The 22926-nt window shown below is 45.4% G+C and overlaps 1 protein-coding gene across 1 annotated transcript in view; it reads right to left on the reverse strand.

Annotated features, from left to right (window-relative positions):
* Window positions 1-22926, reverse strand: part of VASH2 (vasohibin 2) — a 136245-nt gene that overhangs the window by 76576 nt on the left and 36743 nt on the right. The window contains exon 3 of the mRNA XM_040351462.1: window positions 1345-1433. Coding sequence (XP_040207396.1) covers window positions 1345-1433 — 89 coding nt within the window. The remainder of the gene's footprint in view (window positions 1-1344; window positions 1434-22926) is intronic.

A 22926-nucleotide genomic window follows, 5' to 3' on the forward strand; every position in this document is an offset into this window, starting at 1 on the left:
CCCTGGTCTTCGCATATGGGCGCTGCCATCTTGGCTGTGGGAGCCAGCTGTGACTTCCTGCCGATTCACAGCCAGCTCCCCACTGCACATTTGCAAGGTTGCTCTACACCAGTTTGAGACCCCTGCTCTACACTGTAAAATTAGTCCCGCAGCCTCCTGGGACGTGTCACGTTTCCCTGGACCTAGTGGGCGGGGGAAGGTGGGCCAAACTCTTATGCAATGCTCACCTAGGCGAGAATTGTGGAAGTGGGAGAAGGTACCCGTGTCAGACAAAAGTACCCACTCCTCAAAACTAAACGCTTTCAGGTCTGTGGGGGGGGGGGGGTAGTGGTTTGGGGTGCAGATTAATGGTACTTTCACTTTTAGGCTTAATTTCCATGGACGTTTTTACTGCTACTTTCTTTAGCCTTTTTTACAGCTTAAAAAAGCCTGTCCATGTTATTTATTTATTTTTTTTAATTTTCTTTGAGCTGGAGCTCAAAAACGCCGCGGTAGCTTCAGAACGCACTGGTCCTGGTTTTTTTTTGCAGCTTAAAAACGGCTCAGCCAATCTACAGCTCAAAAACGTCATGGTGGGCATGAGGCCATAGACCAACATGGAGAGCTGTTTTTAAGCTGCAAAAAACGCTCAGAAAAGTGGCTGTAAAAACGTCCATGGAAATGAAGCCTTAAGTGAAGATCTGATTTAAACACTACTAATGTAATTGAATTGTATATGTTATTGAATCCACATTGGCAAATGGATACTCGTATACAAACAAAAGTTAGTGAGCCAAACAGAACTGCTCCAGACGCAACGCAATGGCAGTAAATTCTAGAGACAAATTGTTGGACAACTGACAAATTTCGGGGATCATGCCCCTTCATCAGGAAAGGGGCATGACACCCGAATAATGGAAGTTAAATCACATGTAAAATCTGAGAGGCTGGTCATACATGGTTCGAATCTCGGCCGGTTCCTATTGAATGGCCAGCTATACTTTTACCACAGAAAGCTGTATCACCCTTTTGGTTATTTTGCACAACAGTGTAGGAGTCATAAAAGTGCATGGATAGAATAATTGTATTACTATCCAAAGTTAAAACAAGGGCAGAAGATATAATATATGGAAAGTTGAGAAAATTACTGAAGGTCCACAAAAACTATACAAAAATATATTCTGGCTGTTCATAATGGTCTCAGATGCCAACAACAGACCACAGACTGGGCACCTCCCTTCCCAACACCAAAGTGCCCACCTGGGCACCTCCCTTCCATTTAGTAGAACGCAGTCTGATATGAAGCACTGAAAGTATAGGAACGCTATTCCACCGCTCAGTCACATTGTATAACAGAAAGGATACTGCAATGTCTTCATGTATTTCTGTACTGCTTGCAGCCAGTCTGGGATGGTCATCGACGCCTTGTAGTTTGGCACGCATGGTACAGCAGGCTGCAATGAAAAAATAAAAAGTATGAAGGACACTTTACAGAACGAGAACATGTACACACATTTCTTGTCAGCTAACAGGACCACGTGTTTCCATATGACAATGTCATTTCCTTGTATGATGACAGTTACCTCACAATCTTTGCAGGATTTCCTAGTTATAAAGAGTTTAATAGAGAATTTCCTCAACACTCCACAACAACACCAGATGTCTGACCAAACGGGCTGGTCTTGTTTTTGTCAGTGAACATTCGGATAATACACGAGGAATGGGGAATGTTAAAGGGTCAGTCCACCTACAACTTGTATATTCGTTTTTAATAGAAGCTGGAGGGTAAAGCCACCAGACAATTTATTATGGATGAGAGTGACCTCTGGTGAGTTCTTAGGCCTCCATTCACACCTGAGAACTTTGTCGCGAGATTCAAGAAGCACAAAAATGCCCAAGATGTAGGATTCCTTTATTTGTAATGATCCATTCACACCTGAGCATTGCGTCATGTAAAGCCAAAAGAGTACACAAAACTTCTTTGGGGAAAAATCACATGTTTCTGGCAAATTGAACTAAAACTGGATCTCTTAAAAAAAAAAAAAAAAAAAAAACAACACACACGCCACATGTCCATTTAAAAATGAGTGCTTATGTTCTTCTACTACAAGTCGCCAACATAAACACGCAAAAAGTGTCCAAATTGTTTGGGTATGTGAAGGCTAAAGTGTGAACAGGGACTAGTCCCCACAGCTGCTGGAACCATTAGGAGGGGTTCCTGTTCTGCTTGAGGAGAAATATAAAATTGACATTTATTTTTATGTTTTGGAGCATATGATCACATTCACATTTGTATTTTTGAGCGTTTTTGCATGTTTTTGTACAGCGGTTTTTGAGCTCTAATATTTTTTTTATTTGCTAATAGAGAAAAATCATCAGTCATCATTTGTTGCTATGTTTTTAAGCTTTTTTCAGATTTTTCATCCGCTTTTTTAGATTACTTATGTAGCACTCCCCCCCCCCCCCCCCCCGAAGGAGCCGCTGATAATGAATGGGATGGCAGATTTACCTCATGGCTCCCTCCGAATGTCTAGGGATGAAGGATGCATAACAGCAGCAAAGGAATGTCCACGAAGAAATGTCTTTATGTGCTCTTTATTACCCAGCCGGGTAAAAACAGTGAACAGGTGATGAAAGGGATAGAGATGGAAAAAAAGGAGGAGAACAGCAGATTCCGGCGTAGTACCGTATTTAACGGCGTATACCGCGCACTTTTTTGCCCTGAAAATCAAGGCAAAATCGTGGGTGCGCGATATACGCCGATACCCGCGCCGAGTTTGAATACTGCGCCGGCATATACCGAGCGCAGTACACTCGTGTATAGTCGGGCAGGCTCGGCTGCTCTCGCGCTCACGTCCTGGATGTACAGGACGTGAGCGCGAGAGTAGCCGACTATACACGAGTGTACTGCGCTCGGTATATGCCGGCACAGTATTCAAACTCGGCGCGGGAAAGCGGGGATGACGCCGCAGAAGGACGCCGGACCCGACGAAGAGGACACCCGAAGCCGCAGACGGACGCGACGACGCCGCGCAAGACACCAAAACTGTAAGTACAAAAATCTTTTTTCCACAGGAATGCGGGTTCACTTTAGGGGTGCACGCTATACGCCGGAGCGTGCCATTCCCCCGATAAATACGGTATTTGGAACAGTCCTGCTCCTATGCGTAACACTTATCTCACCACTCCAATTTGAGTGGGCTTAGCGTACCAGGATAGGCCTCTCTCACTGACCTAGCAGCCGAAGTATTGCTCGAACCTCTTCAGGACGAAGTCTCTGCCACAGACCCTCCCGGATGAATGTCAGGGAAACGCCTCTGCCACAGGCCCTCTCTGATTGCAGATACGGAGGCAACCCTCCTAGGTAACTTTATGCCTGAATCTTTTCCTTAATGTCGCCCAGGTACCGACTGAAAGAGGAGTCAATCCTTCAGTGTCAGGTCACCTCGATCCCCGATGGTTCGTCGAAATCCTATTGGACCGCCAGTATCTCATTGGCGCTCCTCACCGAACAGCTATACACTCGCTTGGGATCTTCAAAAGTGGGAACCCAGTCGACCACTGGGTCCCCGTCCTGTTTAAATGCTCCAGACCAACTTAGGCCCAAAATCAGGAACACTGCATAGCACGCACACTCCGGCCAGGTAGGCCATAACGCCGGACCGCCGTGATGTGGCCACCCTGAAGGTGGGTGCCACACCGGAAGACCCTGCCTCAATCGCGTTGGTTCCAGGAGTACCCTCTTGCAGCATGCCCAGCGAGAACTCTCCCTCCTGATTAGCTGCTGGAAAAAGGCACCCAAGCCTCAACTCTACTGGTGCCACCTGTCGTCCCGGGGTGCAATAACACCCCAGCAACAACAGAATGAGCCCACAGTACAGCCAAGCTGAAACAGAGACCCTAACCAAAAATTGCAATTGAAATCAGAGTCCATACACTCGGATTAACCTTAAATTTCGACCAGCACCGGTATTTGGAGGCAACTCGGCGCTACACTTATTATTATTTATTTTGTTAGGGTTGGGCGTTAGGGCTAGGGGTTAAGGTTAGAGTCAGGGTTAAGGTTACATTTATTCATCTTCAGGAGTTTATGAATTATTATTATTTTTATTTATTTTTTTGTTCGGGTTAGAGGTTAACTTATTTATAGATTATTATTTTTTTATTATTAATGATTTAGGACTATTTATCTTTTTAAAATTATAATTTTTAATTATAATTATTTATTTAAAAAGGAGAAGTTCACCTTTTAAGAAAAAATAATAAATGCACATTTTTTTTGCAGGTTTCTGGAGCCTCTACTGTATTGTATCACCTTTAGCAGATCGCTTGTAGCTGTTAGAGCGGGGGACGGTCAGTTCGTAACACATTACATCCCGAATATGGGTGTAACATGTTACAAAAGGCATGTCTCAATGCCTTTTTATAGGGAAAAAAAAACAAACACCAATCTGCCAAAAGAAGCTTCAAAACTTTAGTGAGCTTCGGGCATCTTGAAGTGGAGATGTGAACCATCACCATAGAGAACAACTGATTTTTCTCTCTGAGTATTTTGGATCTTCAAGCTACAAGTACGATTTCAAAGTAGTAGTACTTCAGTTACTTGGAAGACATCTGTGCAACTTTATTGCAAGTCGTACCTGAACTTGCAAAAAGTAGTGAAAAAACTTGCAAAATCGGTGCAACTCTGACGGAGTTGGAGTCGCACTGATATGATTTCTTCCATTGTGGACAATAGGGTGCGACTTGTCATGTGGTTTGAAACTATCAATTGCATTACGAGTCGCACCGGTGTGACTGAGGGCTTAAAGTGGTTGTATACCCTCCTGATACTACTTGTACCTACAAGTAATCCTACATTACGGCTTACCTGTAGGTGCTTGCAATATCTCCTTAACCTACATGGTCAAGGAGATACTTGCAGAAAATCGGGTACCAATGTCTACGGCGCATGCGCGTCGTAGACAACGGCGCAGGCGCACTGAGCGCATCGGGTCTTGAATGGGAAAGTGCCAGAAACGTGCGGATGCGCGGGGATCGTGCTGGTTTCGCGCGCATGAGCGGGAGTGACATCATCGCCGCTCCGGCCAGTCATAGCGCCGGAGTGGCGATATCCAGAAGTCACTCCGGGTATCATGGTGGAGGAGAGGAACGAGGGTCGCTGCAGGGGCTTCAATCTAAGGTAAGTAATTCATGATGACCTAGTATGCTAGTCATACTAGCTCATTATTGCAGTTTTTTTTTTTTTATGTTTTTTGGGGTTTACAACCGCTTTCAAGATATAGGATCCTTGGTGTCAATGGTAGATTATATCTAGTACTAGTTGGTCACATTCAGCTGGACATGTTTTGTAATGCTGAAGACGGTTCGTAGCTTGTTCAAGAAATGTTTTCGGTTCCAATGAGTGTCAGGAAGATACCCCAAACTTTACACCCACATAGGTATCACTGTTTACTTGATCCAATCTCCTATTGTCCAAGAACAGGAACGCGGGATGTGAAAACTGTGGAACCACCATGTTCATTATCCCATCCATGGTGTCAGAAAGGCTTCATAGGTGTAAATCCATTCATTTACATGGCTGAACGTGTGAACGTTTGTCAAAACACTCATTAGAACTAAAGAAGCGATTTGGATGAGCTATGAAACTTCTTTATCATTACAGAAAAAGTCCAGCTGAATGGAAATAAAATACTGCTATATAACTGATAAACTACAGCGCTACTAAATCTAAAATACACCACACAATTAATAAATAAATGTAAAAAGCTGCAGTATGTGAAAAAGGTTACCAACCAAACAACAAAATGTGAAAAATATAAACATATGCGCTAAAAACAACTAATTTATGTGATACCTTACTAAGATCAATCCAATTGTGATAATAATTCAAAACCCTGAATAGGGGCTTAGTCGTGTTGCCACAGTGGGGCGAAGCACACAAAATATATATAGATGAGGGAAAAAAAAAAAAAATTAGTGTATAAAAATTAATTAATAAATTAATACAAAGCTAATTAATTCAGAGCATCAAATAGTACTCAATCTCAGAATAACGTCCCTGTAGAGTAGATGGTAAAATAGGGTTAAACAATGTTGATTAGCAGCAGCGTGAGAGTGTCACTGGATACAACAGCTCTGTGAAACAGGTATCTTATACTCAGCTTCAAATCACTTCAGTAGCTCCAACGACACAGCCTTGGTCATTAGCGATGGTGCAAAAAACAGGCTTCAGCCCCCCTCTTCAATACACCACAACAGGTGTGGGACATGTAAGAAAAAGGGGAACACAATAGTGTAATACAGCCAGACACAACAATACCGCTGCCAATGCTATGCGCCGATCCACTCACGCTCTCCCCGTCTTTGAATCAAGCCACTCAGTAACGAAAAGTGTAGAGGTCCTCACTCGGGAACTTCCGACAGATCTCGTACAGCAGACTCCTCCCCCACGCGTTGCGTCACTTGCCACGTGACTTAATCATGGGTAATGTCCATAGAGCAATCTGCAAGTGACGCAACGCGTGGGGGAGGAGTCTGCTGTACGAGATCTGTCGGAAGTTCCCGAGTGAGGACCTCTACACTTTTCGTTACTGAGTGGCTTGATTCAAAGACGGGGAGAGCGTGAGTGGATCGGCGCATAGCATTGGCAGCGGTATTGTTGTGTCTGGCTGTATTACACTATTGTGTTTCCCTTTTTCTTACATGTCCCACACCTGTTGTGGTGTATTGAAGAGGGGGGCTGAAGCCTGTTTTTTGCACCATCGCTAATGACCAAGGCTGTGTCGTTGGAGCTACTGAAGTGATTTGAAGCTGAGTATAAGATACCTGTTTCACAGAGCTGTTGTATCCAGTGACACTCTCACGCTGCTGCTAATCAACATTGTTTAACCCTATTTTACCATCTACTCTACAGGGACGTTATTCTGAGATTGAGTACTATTTGATGCTCTGAATTAATTAGCTTTGTATTAATTTATTAATTAATTAATTTTTATACACAAATTTTTTTTTTCCCCCTCATCTATATATATTTTGTGTGCTTCGCCCCACTGTGGCAACACGACTAAGCCCCTATTCAGGGTTTTGAATTATTATCACAATTGGATTGATCTTAGTAAGGTATCACATAAATTAGTTGTTTTTAGCGCATATGTTTATATTTTTCACAAAATACTGCTATACATACTGTACTAGAACCCAGTGGCGGTGCGTCCATAAAGGGCACGGAGTGTCGCCCCCTCTCTCTTGCACCGCTCTCCCATCATAGATAGATAGATTCATGCAATGCATGAATCTATCCATCTATGGTCGACGCTGACATCCCCTATTCAGGTGTCCGGACCCTTTTCGGGCATCGGGCACCTGAATTACACAGTGGCGGGGGTGTTTCTTGGAAGCACCCGATTAGAGCTATAGGCTCCAATAGGTGCCCAAAAATGTGAACAGCGGGCGCCATGCAGGGCATTCACTGTTCACTCAGCTGTGTGTTAGCAAAGCTAAGGAATTCGCTTTGCCAACACTGAACCGCCTCTCAGTCAATCAGGTTGCCGGGTCTGTTACTGGGGCTGTGATTAGACGCCTGAGAGAGGATGGAAGAAGACATGGAGGACCTGCGGGAGACCACTGCTGACCCGCTGCGAGACAGGTAAGTGCCAGGCAGCATCTGATGGGGCACAGAAGAGGCAATTGATGGGCAGACTGTCAGCATCTGATGGGGCACAGTAGCAGCAACTGATGGGCACACTGTCAGCATCTGATAGGGCACAGTAGTGGCAATTGATGGGCACACAGTAGCGGCAATTGATCGGCACAGTGCCAGCATTTGATGGGGCACACTGGCGGCAATTCATGGGCACAGTGGCTGCGTTTGATAGGCACAGTGGCTGCAATGTTTTTTTTTTTCTCAGTTTGTTTGCACCTCCCCAAAAATTTTGAGCACCAGCCGCTACTGCTAGAACCTTGATAAATGAGAACCTTCACAAACATAGTGGTAAATGACGTGAGAAGCAGAAACTGCTCATTGTTCAAATAACCCCTAGCGACCTCTGGAAAAACCCTAGAATTCTACGGAACCCTGGCTGAGATATTCAATGACTGCGCAGGCGCAAACTTGCCGACGGAAATCTCCGAACCTCACCTGGCATCCAGGCTCATTCTTTAACATCCCCGTGGATTGGAGGAGGTTAAAAAAAAGAGCCAGGAGGCCGAGCGAGCGGTCTCCTGTTCTCCTGCGGTCTCCTGTTCCTTGAAGGAACTTTCCCGATGGCTGGAACCATCTCAGCACATCAGCTTGCGCATGCGCTGGAACTTCCACGATAGCTGGAACCAGCACGGCAGATCACCGGCCTTAAAGTTTATGTAAACCGCAAAAATGACTTTCTTATTTACTCACTTTTAGTCTGGGAAATATGCCACGGAAAGAGTTTTGTAATATCCTGCAAGAAATCTTGTCATCTGACAACTTCCTGTGCTCCTATTCTGCGCAATCTTATCAGTTACATTGTTCCCAGCCAGGTTTTTAGAAGCACAAATTCCTTTCCCTCTACATCAGGGGTCTCCAAACTTTCTAAACAAAGGGCCAGTTTACTTTCCTTCAAACTTTATGGGGGGGCAGACTGTGGTCATTGGACGTAGAAAATGCCCCATCGTTGGTGGCAGCGAGAGCAACTGTGTCCCATCGTTGGTGGCAGCGAGAGCAACTGTGTCCCATCGTTGGTGGCAGCGAGAGCAACTGTGTCCCATCGTTGGTGGCAGCGAGAGCAACTGTGTCCCATCGTTGGTGGCAGCGAGAGCAACTGTGTCCCATCGTTGGTGGCAGCGAGAGCAACTGTGTCCCATCGTTGGTGGCAGCGAGAGCAACTGTGCTCCAATGTTGGTGGCAGCGAGAGCAACTGTGCTCCAATGTTGGTGTCAGAGGATGAAATATGGCCCCAAGTGCTGAATAAAAGCAAGCAAACAGAGGGCCACATCCTCTGCCGGGCCAGTTTTGAGACCACTGCTCTAGATTATGGTTTTGGAGTCCGATGAAGAGTGAAGTTTGTGAATAGAACGTCTTGGAAACTCTAGCTGGTTGGAGAACAATGGCCACTTTATAGGTATAGGACAGAAGTCTCCAAACGTTCTAAATGAAGGGTCAGTTTACTTTTACTACGTTTACTACTACCTTTAGGAGGGTCAGTGGGAACAGCGTCTCCTCATTGGTTTTAGTGGGAAGAATAGTGCCCCATTGTTGGTATTTAGGGGAGGAATGGTGCCTCATCATTGGGGTCAGTGGTAGGAATGGTGCCCCATCATTGGTGTCAGTGGATGGAATGGTTACCCTTCATTGGTGACTTTGGGAGGAATAGAGCCCTGTCATTGGTGTCTATCAATGGAATGGTGCCCCATAGTTGGCATCAGTGGGAGTAATGGTGTGCCATCATTAAGAGGAATAGTGCCCCATCATTGGTGTCAGTGGGAGCAATAGAGCCCTGTCATTGGTGTATTTCGATAAAATGGTGCTCCATTGTTGGTATCAGTGGGAGGAATACTGTCCCAACATTGGTGTAAGTGGGAGGATCAGTGCCCCATCGTTGGCATCAGTGGGAGAAATGGTGCCCCCAACTTTGGTGTCAGTGGATGAAATGGTGCCTCAGAAAGGCAAGCAAAGGGCCTCATCTGACCCATGGGCCACAGTTTGGAGACCACTGGTACAGGACATCAAATGTAGCCAATGTATTTCAGGGTATTGGGGTTCCGCCTTTTTCAGATCTCTGGTAATGTTAGATATGTTGAGGATTTCAGCATGTTCCTCATAGTGTATTGATGTTGGGGAGTCTCTGTTCCACCTGCAGTGGCAAAAATGCATTTATCCAAGTCATAATCCACCCATAAGAGAACTATACACACAGACAGGAAGTACGGTGAGAACTATACACATAGGACAGGAAGTACAGTGAGAACTATACACACAGAAAGGAAGTGGGTGGAAAATAAAAACGCTAACACAACAAGATAAAGCAAGGTCACCTGACACACAACATCAACGGGGTTATGGGTTCAATGGAAAAAAAAGCCATCCCAAACAGCCAAATGATGTAATGGAAAAAGTAAAATTTCAATGTTCCATTACTGTAGTACAAGATAACGGGTTTCTAGCCAAGCATATTCAGCACTATGCAACATCCGATTTTTTTTTTGTAATTAAAAAAGAAAGTTGAAGTCAAACCTTCAGGGTGCGAAAAAAGTTACAGCTCTGCAGAGGCTTCTTCATAGGTGTTATGGTATTAGCTGGAAATTAATTATCACTTCAGAACGGTGTCAATTCTGCTCTCCATGCTAAAATATGCAAGCTAAATTTGGCTTTGGCATTATGTTTTCAAACTTGTTTTACAACCGTTAAAGCAGAACTCTGCATTATGGCCCAGATTCACAGAGAGCAAGGCGCACATTACGCCGCCATAGAGTAACCAATGTAGCGCAGAGAGGCAAGCAATGCATTCAGCAAGCCAGTGCTCCCAACGCTGCGCCAGCGTGGCGTGGGATTCGAAGGCGTACGCCGGCGTAGGTGGAAGTGGGCGTGACCCATGCAAATGAGGCGTGACCCCATGCAAATGATGGGCCGAGCGCCAGACAGATACGTATCACGAACTGCACATGCGCCGTGACGTGGACGCATCCCCCTGCGCCTGCTCACAACCATGTCGGAACAACTGCCTAAACTACACCGGATCACTGCGTACGGCGTGAACGTAACCTACGCCCAGCCAGACACACGACCAACGTAAAAAGACGCCAGCTTGTGTTCCCTGGTGCAAACCTTTGCATGTCTGCTGCTGGGTTGCACCTCCTTTATGGGGAATAACTTTACGCCGGACGTACAACTTACGCGCACCTCGCGTAGCCTGCGTTGGGCGCACGCAGGTTCGTGAATCGCCGTATTTCCCTCATTCGCATGTTTGCATGGTTAATCAATGGGAGCGGCACCGTGCACCCAGCCTAAGTGTGCGCCCACCCTACGCCGGCGTAAGCAAGCTACGTCGGCGGGGTGTAGCCTGGTTTTAGGCGCATATCTGTTTGTGGGTCTGGCGCACAGATACGATAGCGCACATTTGCACTTACGTCGGCGTAACTTGTTATACGTCGGCGTAAGTGCTTTGTGAATCTGGGCCTATATAACCAAATCTGGACTTCGGAAAAGTAGAGTTTGGCCCCGTCCCTTCCACCACCCGAGTCTCCCTTCTGCTCAGTGAGCCCAGCTGCCACATTACAGAACCAGCCCGGGGCCCCCCCCAAGAAAAGTGGAGATTTGTACAAAACTTCAGCTGTTCATCTCTCTGAACCAATTGACAAGAAGTTTTTGCAAAAGATGACCTACCGGTAGTGCCGGTTCACACTACAGCAACTTGGGATCAGACTTGTAAGTCCTCAAGTTGCTGGACTTAAGAAATTCCATAAAAGTAAATAGGAGCCATCTTAGTGCCGGTTCACACTACAGCGACTTGGGATCCGACTTGTCAGACCTCAAGTTACCCCAAGTCGTTGGACGTAAGAAATTCCATTGAAGTGAATGGAGCCATCTTAATGCACACTACTGAAGTTGCTTCGACTCCAGAAAAGGTTCCTGTACTACTTCAAGGCGACTTGTACCCATAGATTTCAATGGAAGTTGCCTCCAAGTCGGATCTCCATCTATATTGAAGCGACTTTACAGGAAAAAGAAAATAGTTTACCCAGACAACCCTCTCTCTTCCACAGAGCTGATTATTCTGTGATTGGCCACAGCCAAAAGTCAGTTTTCCTGGAGGCAACTTTAAGTTGCGTTGCAAGTTGCTCAAAGTCGCGCTGAGGTCGCCTCCAAATCGCCTTGCAAAGTCGCGCTGTAATTTGGGTTCCCCCTGTGTGAACCAGCACTTACTCTTGTTTATTTTGACCTAAGTTGTCTACATTTGTGGCAGGTTTAAGTAATGGAATGGATTGTTACATATGCTCCTTAACCCTTTCATGACTGGGGTCATTAAAGCCTAGGCTAAAATAGGCGTCGTCGGTTAACTTAGGCCCCTTTCACACTGGGGCAGTTTGCAGGCACTATTGCGCTAAAAATAGTGCCTGCAAACTGACCCTAAACAGCGGCTACTGTTTCTCCAGTGTGAAAGCCTTGAGGGCTTTCACACTGGAGTGATGCGCTAGCAGGCGCGCTCCAAAAGTCCTTCTAGCAGCATCTTTGGAGCGGCGAGAGGAGCGGTGTGTTTACCGCACCTCCACCGCAGCTTCCCATTGAAAGCACTGGGAAACCGTGGCTATACGGCCGGCAATGCGCCTCTGTGAAGGCACATTGTCGGCGGTATTAAACCTTTTTCGGCTGCTAGCAGGGGTTAAAACCGTACTGCTAGCGGCCTGAATACCGCCGCAATTCCGACGGTATAGCGCTGCTAAAAATCCCGCCCCAGTGTGAAAGGGGCCTTATACAGGCCATAGATTAGGAGGTGTCAAATTCAATTTAATCACGAGCAGCATCAGCATTACGGTTGCCCTCAAAGGGCCAGTTGTATTGGTAAGATTGTCCAGCGCACCCCAACCCCCCTTACAGATGTCAAGAGCCCCCTGCACCATCAGAAATTAGGAGTCCCCCACCCTCTCTTACATCGCAGTGCACCTCCCTTTACCTTGTGCTGCTACCAGGAAGAAGCTGGGGATAGACCTGGGAAGCAGAAAGTGCAGGGTCAGGAGGAGGACTGGTTTCAGCTGCAGGAGTCTGCTAAATGCGGAGACCAGGGGAGGCGAAGACGGAAGGATGCTGTGGCTGCACTGAGAGGTGCAAGATCTGAAGGAGGAGTTATGTCCTCCTCTCTGCTGCCAGCTGCTGAAACAAGGTGGGGGTCGAGTTGAGAGGGGGCGGGTCACAGCTGCAGGAGAGGTGCAAGGGTCTCATGGGCCAGATTCGGCCCAGGGGCCTTGTGTTTGACGCATACAACAAGGACGATTCTGTTTTTTCATTCAACCAGCGGGTTGAGCGGGGAAAAAAAAAAAAAAAAAACTGACCCAATTCCCCCATCCACATACTGGATGTGGATTTGGGAATCCTCCCTGCTGAGTATTCGCATAGCGGAGAAACCTCCACGTCAGGAGCTCACTTGGTCTCAAGCCTTTTTTCTATACTTGCAATATTTTTTAAAAGATAAAGCACAGGGGATGTGCAAGTACTGTACACTTTTTTTCTTGCCTAGCCATACACTGTATAACTTTTTACAGTCTTCTGTATTAGTTGTGTGCACACGTGTCCAGCTCAGCACAGTTGGGGATTTTCCGATAAAGAATAAATAGAAGTCATCAGGATACAGAAGATTTTTTTTCTGGGAGAAACAGATGATACAACCCGTGGCAGCAGAAATGCTTACACATGTGAAGTGCATTATATCTCTCATGACCATAAATTATAGGCAGACGGCTGTTATATAGAACACAGATGAGTCTCGGGATAAAAAAACGATCACATCAGCGGAGGAACCAGCCAAGTCTTCTACACATTGGAAAGAACTCTTCCCATGGAAGTGCTCCGGATTCGTCATGGATTGTGGCCAGGATATGAAGTCATCTTCCAGCACAATGCCGATCACTCACTGCCTTCCTGTACTCACACATTCATCATACAGTCCAGTCTGTGTGTATGCCGTACTAGAGGAGGAACTAGGAGAGGGTAGCCTGGTCATAGAGAATTAAACACTCACCCAATATACAAAGACTGTACCTACCGAAAGTAATACAAAAGTGGCCATAAAGTACAAAGATTGTTCAAATTTCACATGTTGGAAGAGTAACTCTCCCTTTATAGTACAGTTGTGCTCATAAGTTTACAGAAAGGGAGCTGCGGTGGCTCAACGCGATTGGCACTGCGCAGACAAGCCATTCACCTCTGCAGCTAGGGGTTCGGATCCCGGTCTCGGCTACATGTGAATTGAGTTTGGTGGTCTCAGCCCGGCTCCCGGTGGGTGTGCTATGCGAGGTAAGCCTGCGCTTAGTACAGTATGCCCACCCCCTCCCACAAAAACCACCACACTTACATGCACTCGAAATTGGGTTAACATGCACGCACTCTGACCATGCGGTCTCTAAAAAAGAGAGGCGAAGGACTAACGGGGCTGGTTGAGCAGGCAAATCCTCTCACTCCCTTATAGGAAGTCCCTCTGCCCCGTTGGGCTTCAAAGCGGAGCAGGTAGGGCGGGCTGTGTGGGAGGACCCCTTCACACACCCGCCATTGCCACCCGGGCCATGGAGAAAGGTGGCAGATTGCCTCTGGGGGAGGCCTGCCTACTCCTAACTCCTGCAGTCCGGCTCCTCTCTCGAGTACACGCACAAAAATACACTTAAAAAAAATAAAATAAATAAGTTTACAGAATTTATGATTTATTGGGCATTTTTCAGAGAATATGAATGATTACACAAAAACTTTTCTCTTTCACTCATGGTTAGTGTTTGGCCGAAGCCATTTATTAGCAATCAACTGTGTTTACTCTTTTTAAATCATAATGGCAACAGAAACTACCCAAATGACCCGATCAAAAAAAGTTTACATACCCCAGTCCTTTCTTTTTTTTTTCTCTTTATTTTTCCAAATTTTTCCAAAAACATTTTCCCTTCCAATAGGGATATACATTCACATACTTTATTTCCAATACCTTATCTACCCTTACCCCTCCCTTTCCTACTCATGGAGAAGATATACCCCAGTTCTTAAAGCGGAGTTCCACCCAAAAGTGGAACTTCCGCTTAATCCACTCCTTGCCCCCTTACATGCCACATTTGGCATGTATTTTTTTTTGGGGGGGGGGGGGGAGTGGGGGCTTTAGGAGGAGTGGGACTTCCTGTCTCACTTCCTCCGCCGAGGGGCTGCTAAGGCGAATAGTCAGATCGCCTTTTGGCAGCCCCTCCCTGTAGGCGATCGCCTGTCCAATTGGATGGCGCAGCGCCGCTCGCGCATGCGCAGTGGGTGCCCGGCCGTGAAGCCGAAAGCTGTCACAGCCGGGTGCCCACACTTAGAATGAAGACGCTGGCTGGAGAGGGGGGGGGGGGGAGGAGCGGAGCCCCGGCCGGCGCTGGAACGTGGAGCAGGTGAGTGTATGTTTATTAACCACTTCCAGACCGCCGCATGTAGATATACGTCGGCAGAATGGCACGTACAGGCACATTGGCGTACCTGTACGTCCCTGCCTAGACGTGGGTCCGATCGGGAATCCCCACCTGCTACATGCGCCGGTCGGATTCCCCTCGGGGAGCGATCCGGGACGACGGCGCGGCTATTCGTTTAAAGGCCGCTCCGTCGCGATCGCTCCCCGGAGCTGAAGAAGAACGGGGAGAGCTGTATGTAAACACGGCTTCCCCGTGCTTCACTGTGGCGGCTGCATCGATCGAGTGATCCCTTTTATAGGGAGACTCGATCGATGAAGTCAGTCCTACAGCCACACCCCCCTACAGTTGTAAACACACACTAAGTGAACACTAACTCCTACAGCGCCCCCTGTGGTTAACTCCCAAACTGCAACTGTCATTTTCACAATAAACAATGCAATTTAAATGCATTTTTTGCTGTGAAAATGACAATTGTCCCAAAAATATGTCAAAATTGTCCGAAGTGTCCGCCATAATGTCGCAGTCAAAAAAAAAAAAAAAAAAAAAATCGCTGATCGCCGCCATTAGTAGTAAAAAAAAAAAAAAATTAATAAACATGCCATAAAACTATCCCCTATTTTGTAAACGCTATAAATTTTGCGCAAACCAACCAATAAACGCTTATTGCGATTTTGTTTACCAAAAATATGTAGAATACGTATCGGCCTAAACTGAGGGAAAAAAAAAGTTATATATATTTTTGGGGGATATTTATTATAGCAAAAAGTAAAAAATATTGCATTTTTTTCAAAATTGACGCTCTATTTTTGTTTATAGCGCAAAAAATAAAAACCGCAGAGGTGATCAAATACCACCAAAAGAAAGCTCTATTTGTGCGGGAAAAAAGGACGCCAATTTTGTTTGGGAGCCACGTCGCACGACCGTGCAATTGTCTGTTAAAGCGACGCAGTGCCGAATTGTAAAAACCCCTTGGGTCATTTAGCAGCATATTGGTCTGGTCCTTAAGTGGTTAAAAGCCAGCAGCTACACTTTTTGTAGCTGCTGACTTTTAATAAACATTAAAAATGAGTGGAACACCCCTTTAATACCGTGTATTGCCCCTTTAACATCAATGTCAGTTTGAAGTCTTTTGTGGTATTTGTGGATGAGGCTCTTTATCTTCTCAGATGGTAAAGCTGCCCATTCCTCTTGGCAAATAGCCTCCAGTTCCTGGAAATTCTTGGGCCGTCTTCCATGAACGGCACGTTTGACATCTCCCCAATGTGGCTCAATGATATTGAGGTCAGGAGACTGAGATGGCCACTCCAGAACCTTCACTTTATTCTGCTGTAGCCAATGACAGGTTGAATTAGCCTTGTGTTTTGGATCATTGTCATGTTGGAATGTCCCATGCGCAGCATCCTGGCTGATGAATCCAAGGTATGCAGAATACCTATAAACACACAACACATTGAACCTTGAAGCAAATGGGATACAGCAGCAGAAGACCACACCGGGTGCCACTCCTGTCAGCTAAGAACAGGGAACTGAGGCTACACCAAAGATGGACAATAGAAGATTGGGAAAATGTTGCCTGGTCTGAGGAGTCTCAATTTCAGCTGCAACATTCAGATGGTCAGAGTTTGGCGTAAACATCATAAAAGCATGGATCCATCCTGCCTTGTATCAACATTCAGATTGGTGGTGGCGTAATGGTGTGGGGGTTTTATTGGCACACTTTGGGCCCCTTAGTACCAAATAAACATCATTTAAACACCACGGTCTACATGAGTATTGCTGCCGACCATGTCCATCCCTCTGACTACAGTGTCCCCATCTTCTGATGGCTCCTTCCAGCAGGATAATGCCCCGTATCACAAAGATCAAATCTTCTCACCACTGGCCAATGAGGTCACTGTACTCCAATGGCCTCCACAGTCACCAGATCTCATCCAATAGAGCCCTTTTGGGATGTGGTGAAATGGGAGATTCCCATCATGGATATGCAGCCGACAAATCTGCAGCAACTGTGTGATGCTATCATGTCACTATGGAGCAAAATCTCTGAGGAATGTTTCCAACACCTTGATGAATCTATGCTATGAAGAATTAAAGCAGTTCTGAAGGTAAAAGGGGGTCCAACCATAAAAGAAGAAAATGTCTAGAAACCCCTTCAAGAAAATCAGTTGTAAAGGTCAAACCAATTAACCACTTCATTACCCGGCTATAGCAATATGCCATCCACAGGAGGAATCCTCCCATCCTGGGTGGGCGTCATATGACGTCCTTGGCTTCCGGGCCATCTAGGGGGCATTGCTCGGGACCCAGTGCGTGTGCCCGGCAGCCGCGATGTCCGTCGGGCACCTGCGATTGCCCGTGAACACAGCAGGACCGTGGATCTGTGTAAACACACAGATCCACGTCCTGTCAGGGAGAGGAGACCGATGGCGTGTTCCCAGTATAGAGGAACATTGATCGGTCTCCTCCCCTTGTGAGTCCCAGCCCCCTACAGCTAGAATCACTCCCTAGGACACACATTTAACCCCTTGATCACCCCCTAGTGTTAACCCCTTCCCTGCCAGTCACATTTACACAGTAATCAGTGAATTTTTATAGCACCAATCGCTGTATAAATGTTAATGGTCCCAAAAATGTGTCAAAACGGTCCGATATGTCCGTTGCAATGTCAGTCACAAGAAAAAAAAAAAAATAAGAAGATCGCCGCCATTACTAGTAAAAAAAAAAAATTTTTTATAAAAATGCCATAAATGTATCTCGTATTTTGTAGACGCTATAACTTTTGCGCAAACCAATCAATATACGCTTATTGCGATTTTTTTTACCATAAATATGTAGAAGAATACATACTGGCCTAAACCGACAAAAAATATTGGGCCAGATCCACATAGATTTGGATAGGCGCAGCGTATCAGAGATACGCTACGCCGCCGTATCTTACCTGGCTTGAAGTAATTTTTTTTAACTTAGACGTGACTTACGTCCATTCTTATTCACGGACGACTTACGCAAAAAAATAATAATTCAAATTTCGACGCGGGAACGACGGCCATACTTTAACATGGCAAGTCTATCTATACGCCGCAAAACACCAGCTTTAACTATACGCTGGAAAAAGCCGACTAGAGACGACGTAAGAGAATGCGACGGCCGAGCGTACGTTCGTGGATCGTCGGAAAAAGCTAATTTGCATACCCGACGCAGAAAACGACGCAAACTCCACCCAGCGGGCGGCGAAGTATTGCACCTACGATCCGAAGGCGTATGAAGCCGTACGCCTGTCGGATCGAACCCAGAAGCCGTCGTATCTTGGTTTGAGGATTCAAACTAAAGATACGACGCGGGTAATTTGAAAGTAAGCCAGCGTATCAGTAGATACGCCGGCGTACTCGCTATGTGGATCTGGCCCATTGTGTTTTTTTCAAAATTGACGCTCTTCTTTTGTTTATAGCGCAAAAAATAACCGCAGAGATGATCAAATACCACCAAAAGAAAGCTCTATTAGTGGGGGGAAAAAAACAAAGATTACATTTGGGTACAGTGTTGCACGACCGCGCAATTGTCATTCAAAGTGCGACAGCGCTGAAAACTAAAAATTGGTCTGGACAGGAAGGGGATGAAAATGCCCTGTATTGAAGAGGTTAAATGGCATCGCTCCCCTCTCCGCCCAACCACCCTTCCCCACCAACTAGGTTTGCTGTCATCTAAAATGATTTTAGGATGCTTTTGAAGAATAAAAGCAGAAGAAACAGGCAAATGAAACTTCAGCAAAAATCTAAAGAGCAAATGAAGCACCAAGAACTCCACAGACAACGCTACTCGTAATGGGATTTTATGCTTCAGCAGGAATTTTAGCTGATGCCAACAGCTGCTATGGGTTTGCATTCCTGGGGGTGGCTGCAATAATGTCATAAACAGAACCTCTGCAGTCTACATTCTATATGAAGCTCAGAGATTTCAACTACATTAAAAAATGGCAATACTGATCCCTGCAATAAACCAGGTTTAAATAAATCCTGCCTCTCTTTATATAGCAGTGCAGTAGCGAAGGATATCTGCAGACACGGCTGGCTGCAGGAATTAAAAGGAACATTCCGTTTTTTACCAACCAGGTTTTTCTTTTTCAGTTTCAGAGTGAAGAACGGGTAGATACGCACTTCTCAACCAGGGTTCTGTGGAACACCAGGGGTCCCCTGAGCTGAGGCTAAATGACCTCCCACCTGGTGGTGTCTGCATAGTTCCAGGTTTAAGCCCAGGTTCACACTGGGTACGATTTGAGATGCGATTTCACATGTCAAATTGCATCTCAAATCGGCTGCATTTGCCGGCAATGGCACCGTCCTAATCGTTGCGACGCCGCACTGCACCGATTTCAAAAAGTAGTTCCTGTACTACTTTTTGCGATTTCAGGCCGCGATTTACATTGACATCTGTGCAGAAACCTGCACAGATGTCTCTTAAATTGCGGCCGAAATCGGGACTGCCAGCGGGAGTGAAATCGCGCGAGTTCAGCTGAACTCGCACGGCTTCACTCCCGCAGCCCAGTGTGAACCTGGGCTACCACTACCTAGCAGAGTTAGTGGTATGACACCAATTAGATTTTTAACCATCTAAAATGGTGGGATTCTGAACTCCAATGTAAGAAACTATAACAAACTATATAGGAGAAAATCCCTATAGCAAAATGGGACTTTAATGGCATTGGCATATAACAGACCACTTTACAAATAAAATATCTGAAAAGTGTGGTGTGCATTTGTATTCAGCCCCTTTAATCTGATACCCCTAACTAAAATCTAAGGGACCCAATTGCCTTCAGAAGTCACCCAATTAGTAAATAGAGTTCACCTGTGTGTAATTTAATCTCAGTATAAATACAGCTGTTCTGTGAAGCCCTCAGAGGCTTGTTAAGCAGGCCATACACGGTCGAATTTCGAACAAATTTTCTTTTCAAAATCAGAAAGTTGTTTTTTTTGTTGTGATCCGATGATGCCACCATTGATTTTCGAAATTCGGCCGACCAAACCTTCATGTTGCCGGGAATATTTGTTTCTCTCCGGGAATATTATTTTCTTGCACATGCGCATTTTTTTTCTTTTACATTTCTCGCACGATTCTCCCATCAGTAGGGTTTATTTTTTTTAACCTTTTTGAATTTTTCGACATATATTTTTTTTTACATATAGATAAAACCAAAATATATATACACAACATTTTCAAAAAGGTTAAATACAAAACACTACTGGGTATTGATCCCAACTACACAGTGCTGCAACAAGTATTATAGTGTGAATATGACATATGTAGCTTCCATTAACTGAAATATTATATAATCCCACTCCTAATAGTAGGAAGGAGAGAGCATATATGTCAGAGTTTTTTTTTTTTTCTTTTTGGAGGGGGAGCAGTGAGGTCAGAACCCAGGAGGAGGAATGAAATCAGTTGTTGCACACGGTGCATAGCATACTTTCTGAACCCTGCGCAGCGCACTCCTGAACCCTGCGCTCCATACGCAGCGCATTCCTGAACCCTGCGCTCCCTACGCAGCGCACTCCTGAACCCTGCGCTCCCTACGCAGCGCACTCCTGAACCCTGCGCTCCCTACGCAGCGCACTCCTGAACCCTGCGCTCCCTACGCAGCGCACTCCTGAACCCTGCGCCCCTATGCAGCGCACTCCTGAACCCTGCGCTCCCTACGCAGCGCACTCCTGAACCCTGTGCTGCGTCCCTATGCAGCGCAAGAAAACTTTATTGGAGACTGCTCAGACTGAACACTATAGTGGAGTGCAGATACAACCGGCCCTTTGAGGGCAACCACACTGCTGATGCTGCCTCAGATGAATTTGAGTTTGACACCCCTGGTCTATCACATAAAATCTCAAGAAAATACATTTACATTTTTGGTTGTAACATGACAAAATGTGGAAAATGTCAAGGGGTATGAATACTTTTTCAAGGCACTGTATTTTAGGTCTATGGATATGCAACAACTATGAATTTGCACTTTAAAACCCACATGTATACCTACATATATGTTTTATTATGACATGTAAATAAAGTTTAGATAAAAGCAAATAGGTGGTCTGTCTTATGTCAGTCACATTTTGCTATAGGGTTTTTTTCCTATATAGTGGCTTGTTCTATTTAAAGGGGCATAGTAGAGATAATTTGTGGTAGTACAATATAAGGGGAACATTCTTCCAGGTATTACCTCTCCTAAAGTCCAAATAAAGGGGCCTGGCTATGACCAACCCCTGGTTATATATAATGAAGATTAAAATACTGCCTGGGTGCTGCACCAGTATGTTCAACAGAAGACAGACCGACTAGCCCAGCACCCAAGCATCAGATATAAAATCACCAGGGTACTAATTTGAAATCCATATGGATCAGAGAAAAACAGAAGTTGACATAGTATAAAACCACCACATATAACATTTATTATTAAGCCCGGTCCAACACGTTTCGTTGGCACAGAATATCGCCAATAATGAAAGTTTTACATTATGTCAGCTTCTGCTCTTCTCTGATGCCTGGGAGGACCATATGGATATCAAATTGGTACACTGATGATTTATATCTGATGCGGACCTGACATCTAAGTGCTGGGCCATCAGACCAGCTTCTGTTGAACAAAGAGCACACACATACTGTTGAACCGGCTGACTTTTGGTATGCGTGTACCCAGCTTCAGAATACATGTAGAAAATATTTGCTTATCCCAGAGTAAGGCCCCTTTCACACTGGGGCGGTGTGTGCGCCTGTGGTAAAGCAACACTAGTTTTAGAGGTGCTTTACAGTAAATTTTGCGGCGCTATTTGGCCGCTTTTAACCCCCGCTAGCGGCCAAAAGTGTGAAAGGGGTCTAAAGCTTTAAGCACTCCATGGCTGCTGAACACTTTTTGTATTATGACAACCAGCGTCTTTCACTACAATGGTTCTCGAATGTAAAAGTTGTGAAATAAGTGGCAAATGCAAAGTAATGGCGAGCGGAACTGGTAATGTCAGGTCCCTTAATGAGAAAACATTCATGAAAATTTTCTCCTCGCTCCCGAAGCGTCACCCAAGCGTCTCTGGATGGGGACTCGGGAGCTCTAATATGATAATGGCGTTTGGCAGAATGAAATATACGTCCCACTGACATTGTTTACTAAGCAGTCTTCGTTTCTTCACACATCATTTATTTACAAGGCTGTCTTCCTAAACCAGAGGCTGCTGATTTTGCAAGTTTGCTTATTAATAGCGTTCGTCCTCTGGGGCCCTAAAAGGATAAACCAAGATTGAAGAGGTCCACACCCGGCAAAGTCTGCCTTTAGACTGACTCCAGGGACACAGTCTCCCTGATGACTTGCTAAAGGAGTACTCCAGCCTGTGACCGCTCTCTGCCTGTCCACCTGGGAGTTTGGGGTGCTCTCACCCACCTTCTTGTATTCCAGCTCCTCCTGTTATGTTCTACAAAATGTTACATTAACCACTTACTGGGCACATATACCCCCCCTCCTGCCCAGGTGAAATTTCAGCTTCCGGCACTGCGTCGCTTTAACTGACAATTGCGCGGTCGTGCGACGTGGCTCCCAAACAAAATTGGCGTCCTTTTTTTCCCACAAGTAGTGCTTTCTTCTGGTGGTATTTGATCACCTCTGCGGTTTTTATTTTTTTTGCGCTATAAACAAAAAAAGAGCAACAATTTTGAAAAAAAATTCAATATTTTTTACTTGTTGCTATAATAAATAGACAGATTTTTTTTTATTTTTTTTTATTTTTTCTCAGTTTAGGCCGATACGTATTCTACATATTTTTGGTAAAAAAAAAAAAAAAAAAAATTGCAATAAGCATCTGGTTT

Source organism: Rana temporaria, chromosome 4 (assembly GCF_905171775.1).
Source record: "Rana temporaria chromosome 4, aRanTem1.1, whole genome shotgun sequence".
Taxonomy (NCBI): domain Eukaryota; kingdom Metazoa; phylum Chordata; class Amphibia; order Anura; family Ranidae; genus Rana; species Rana temporaria.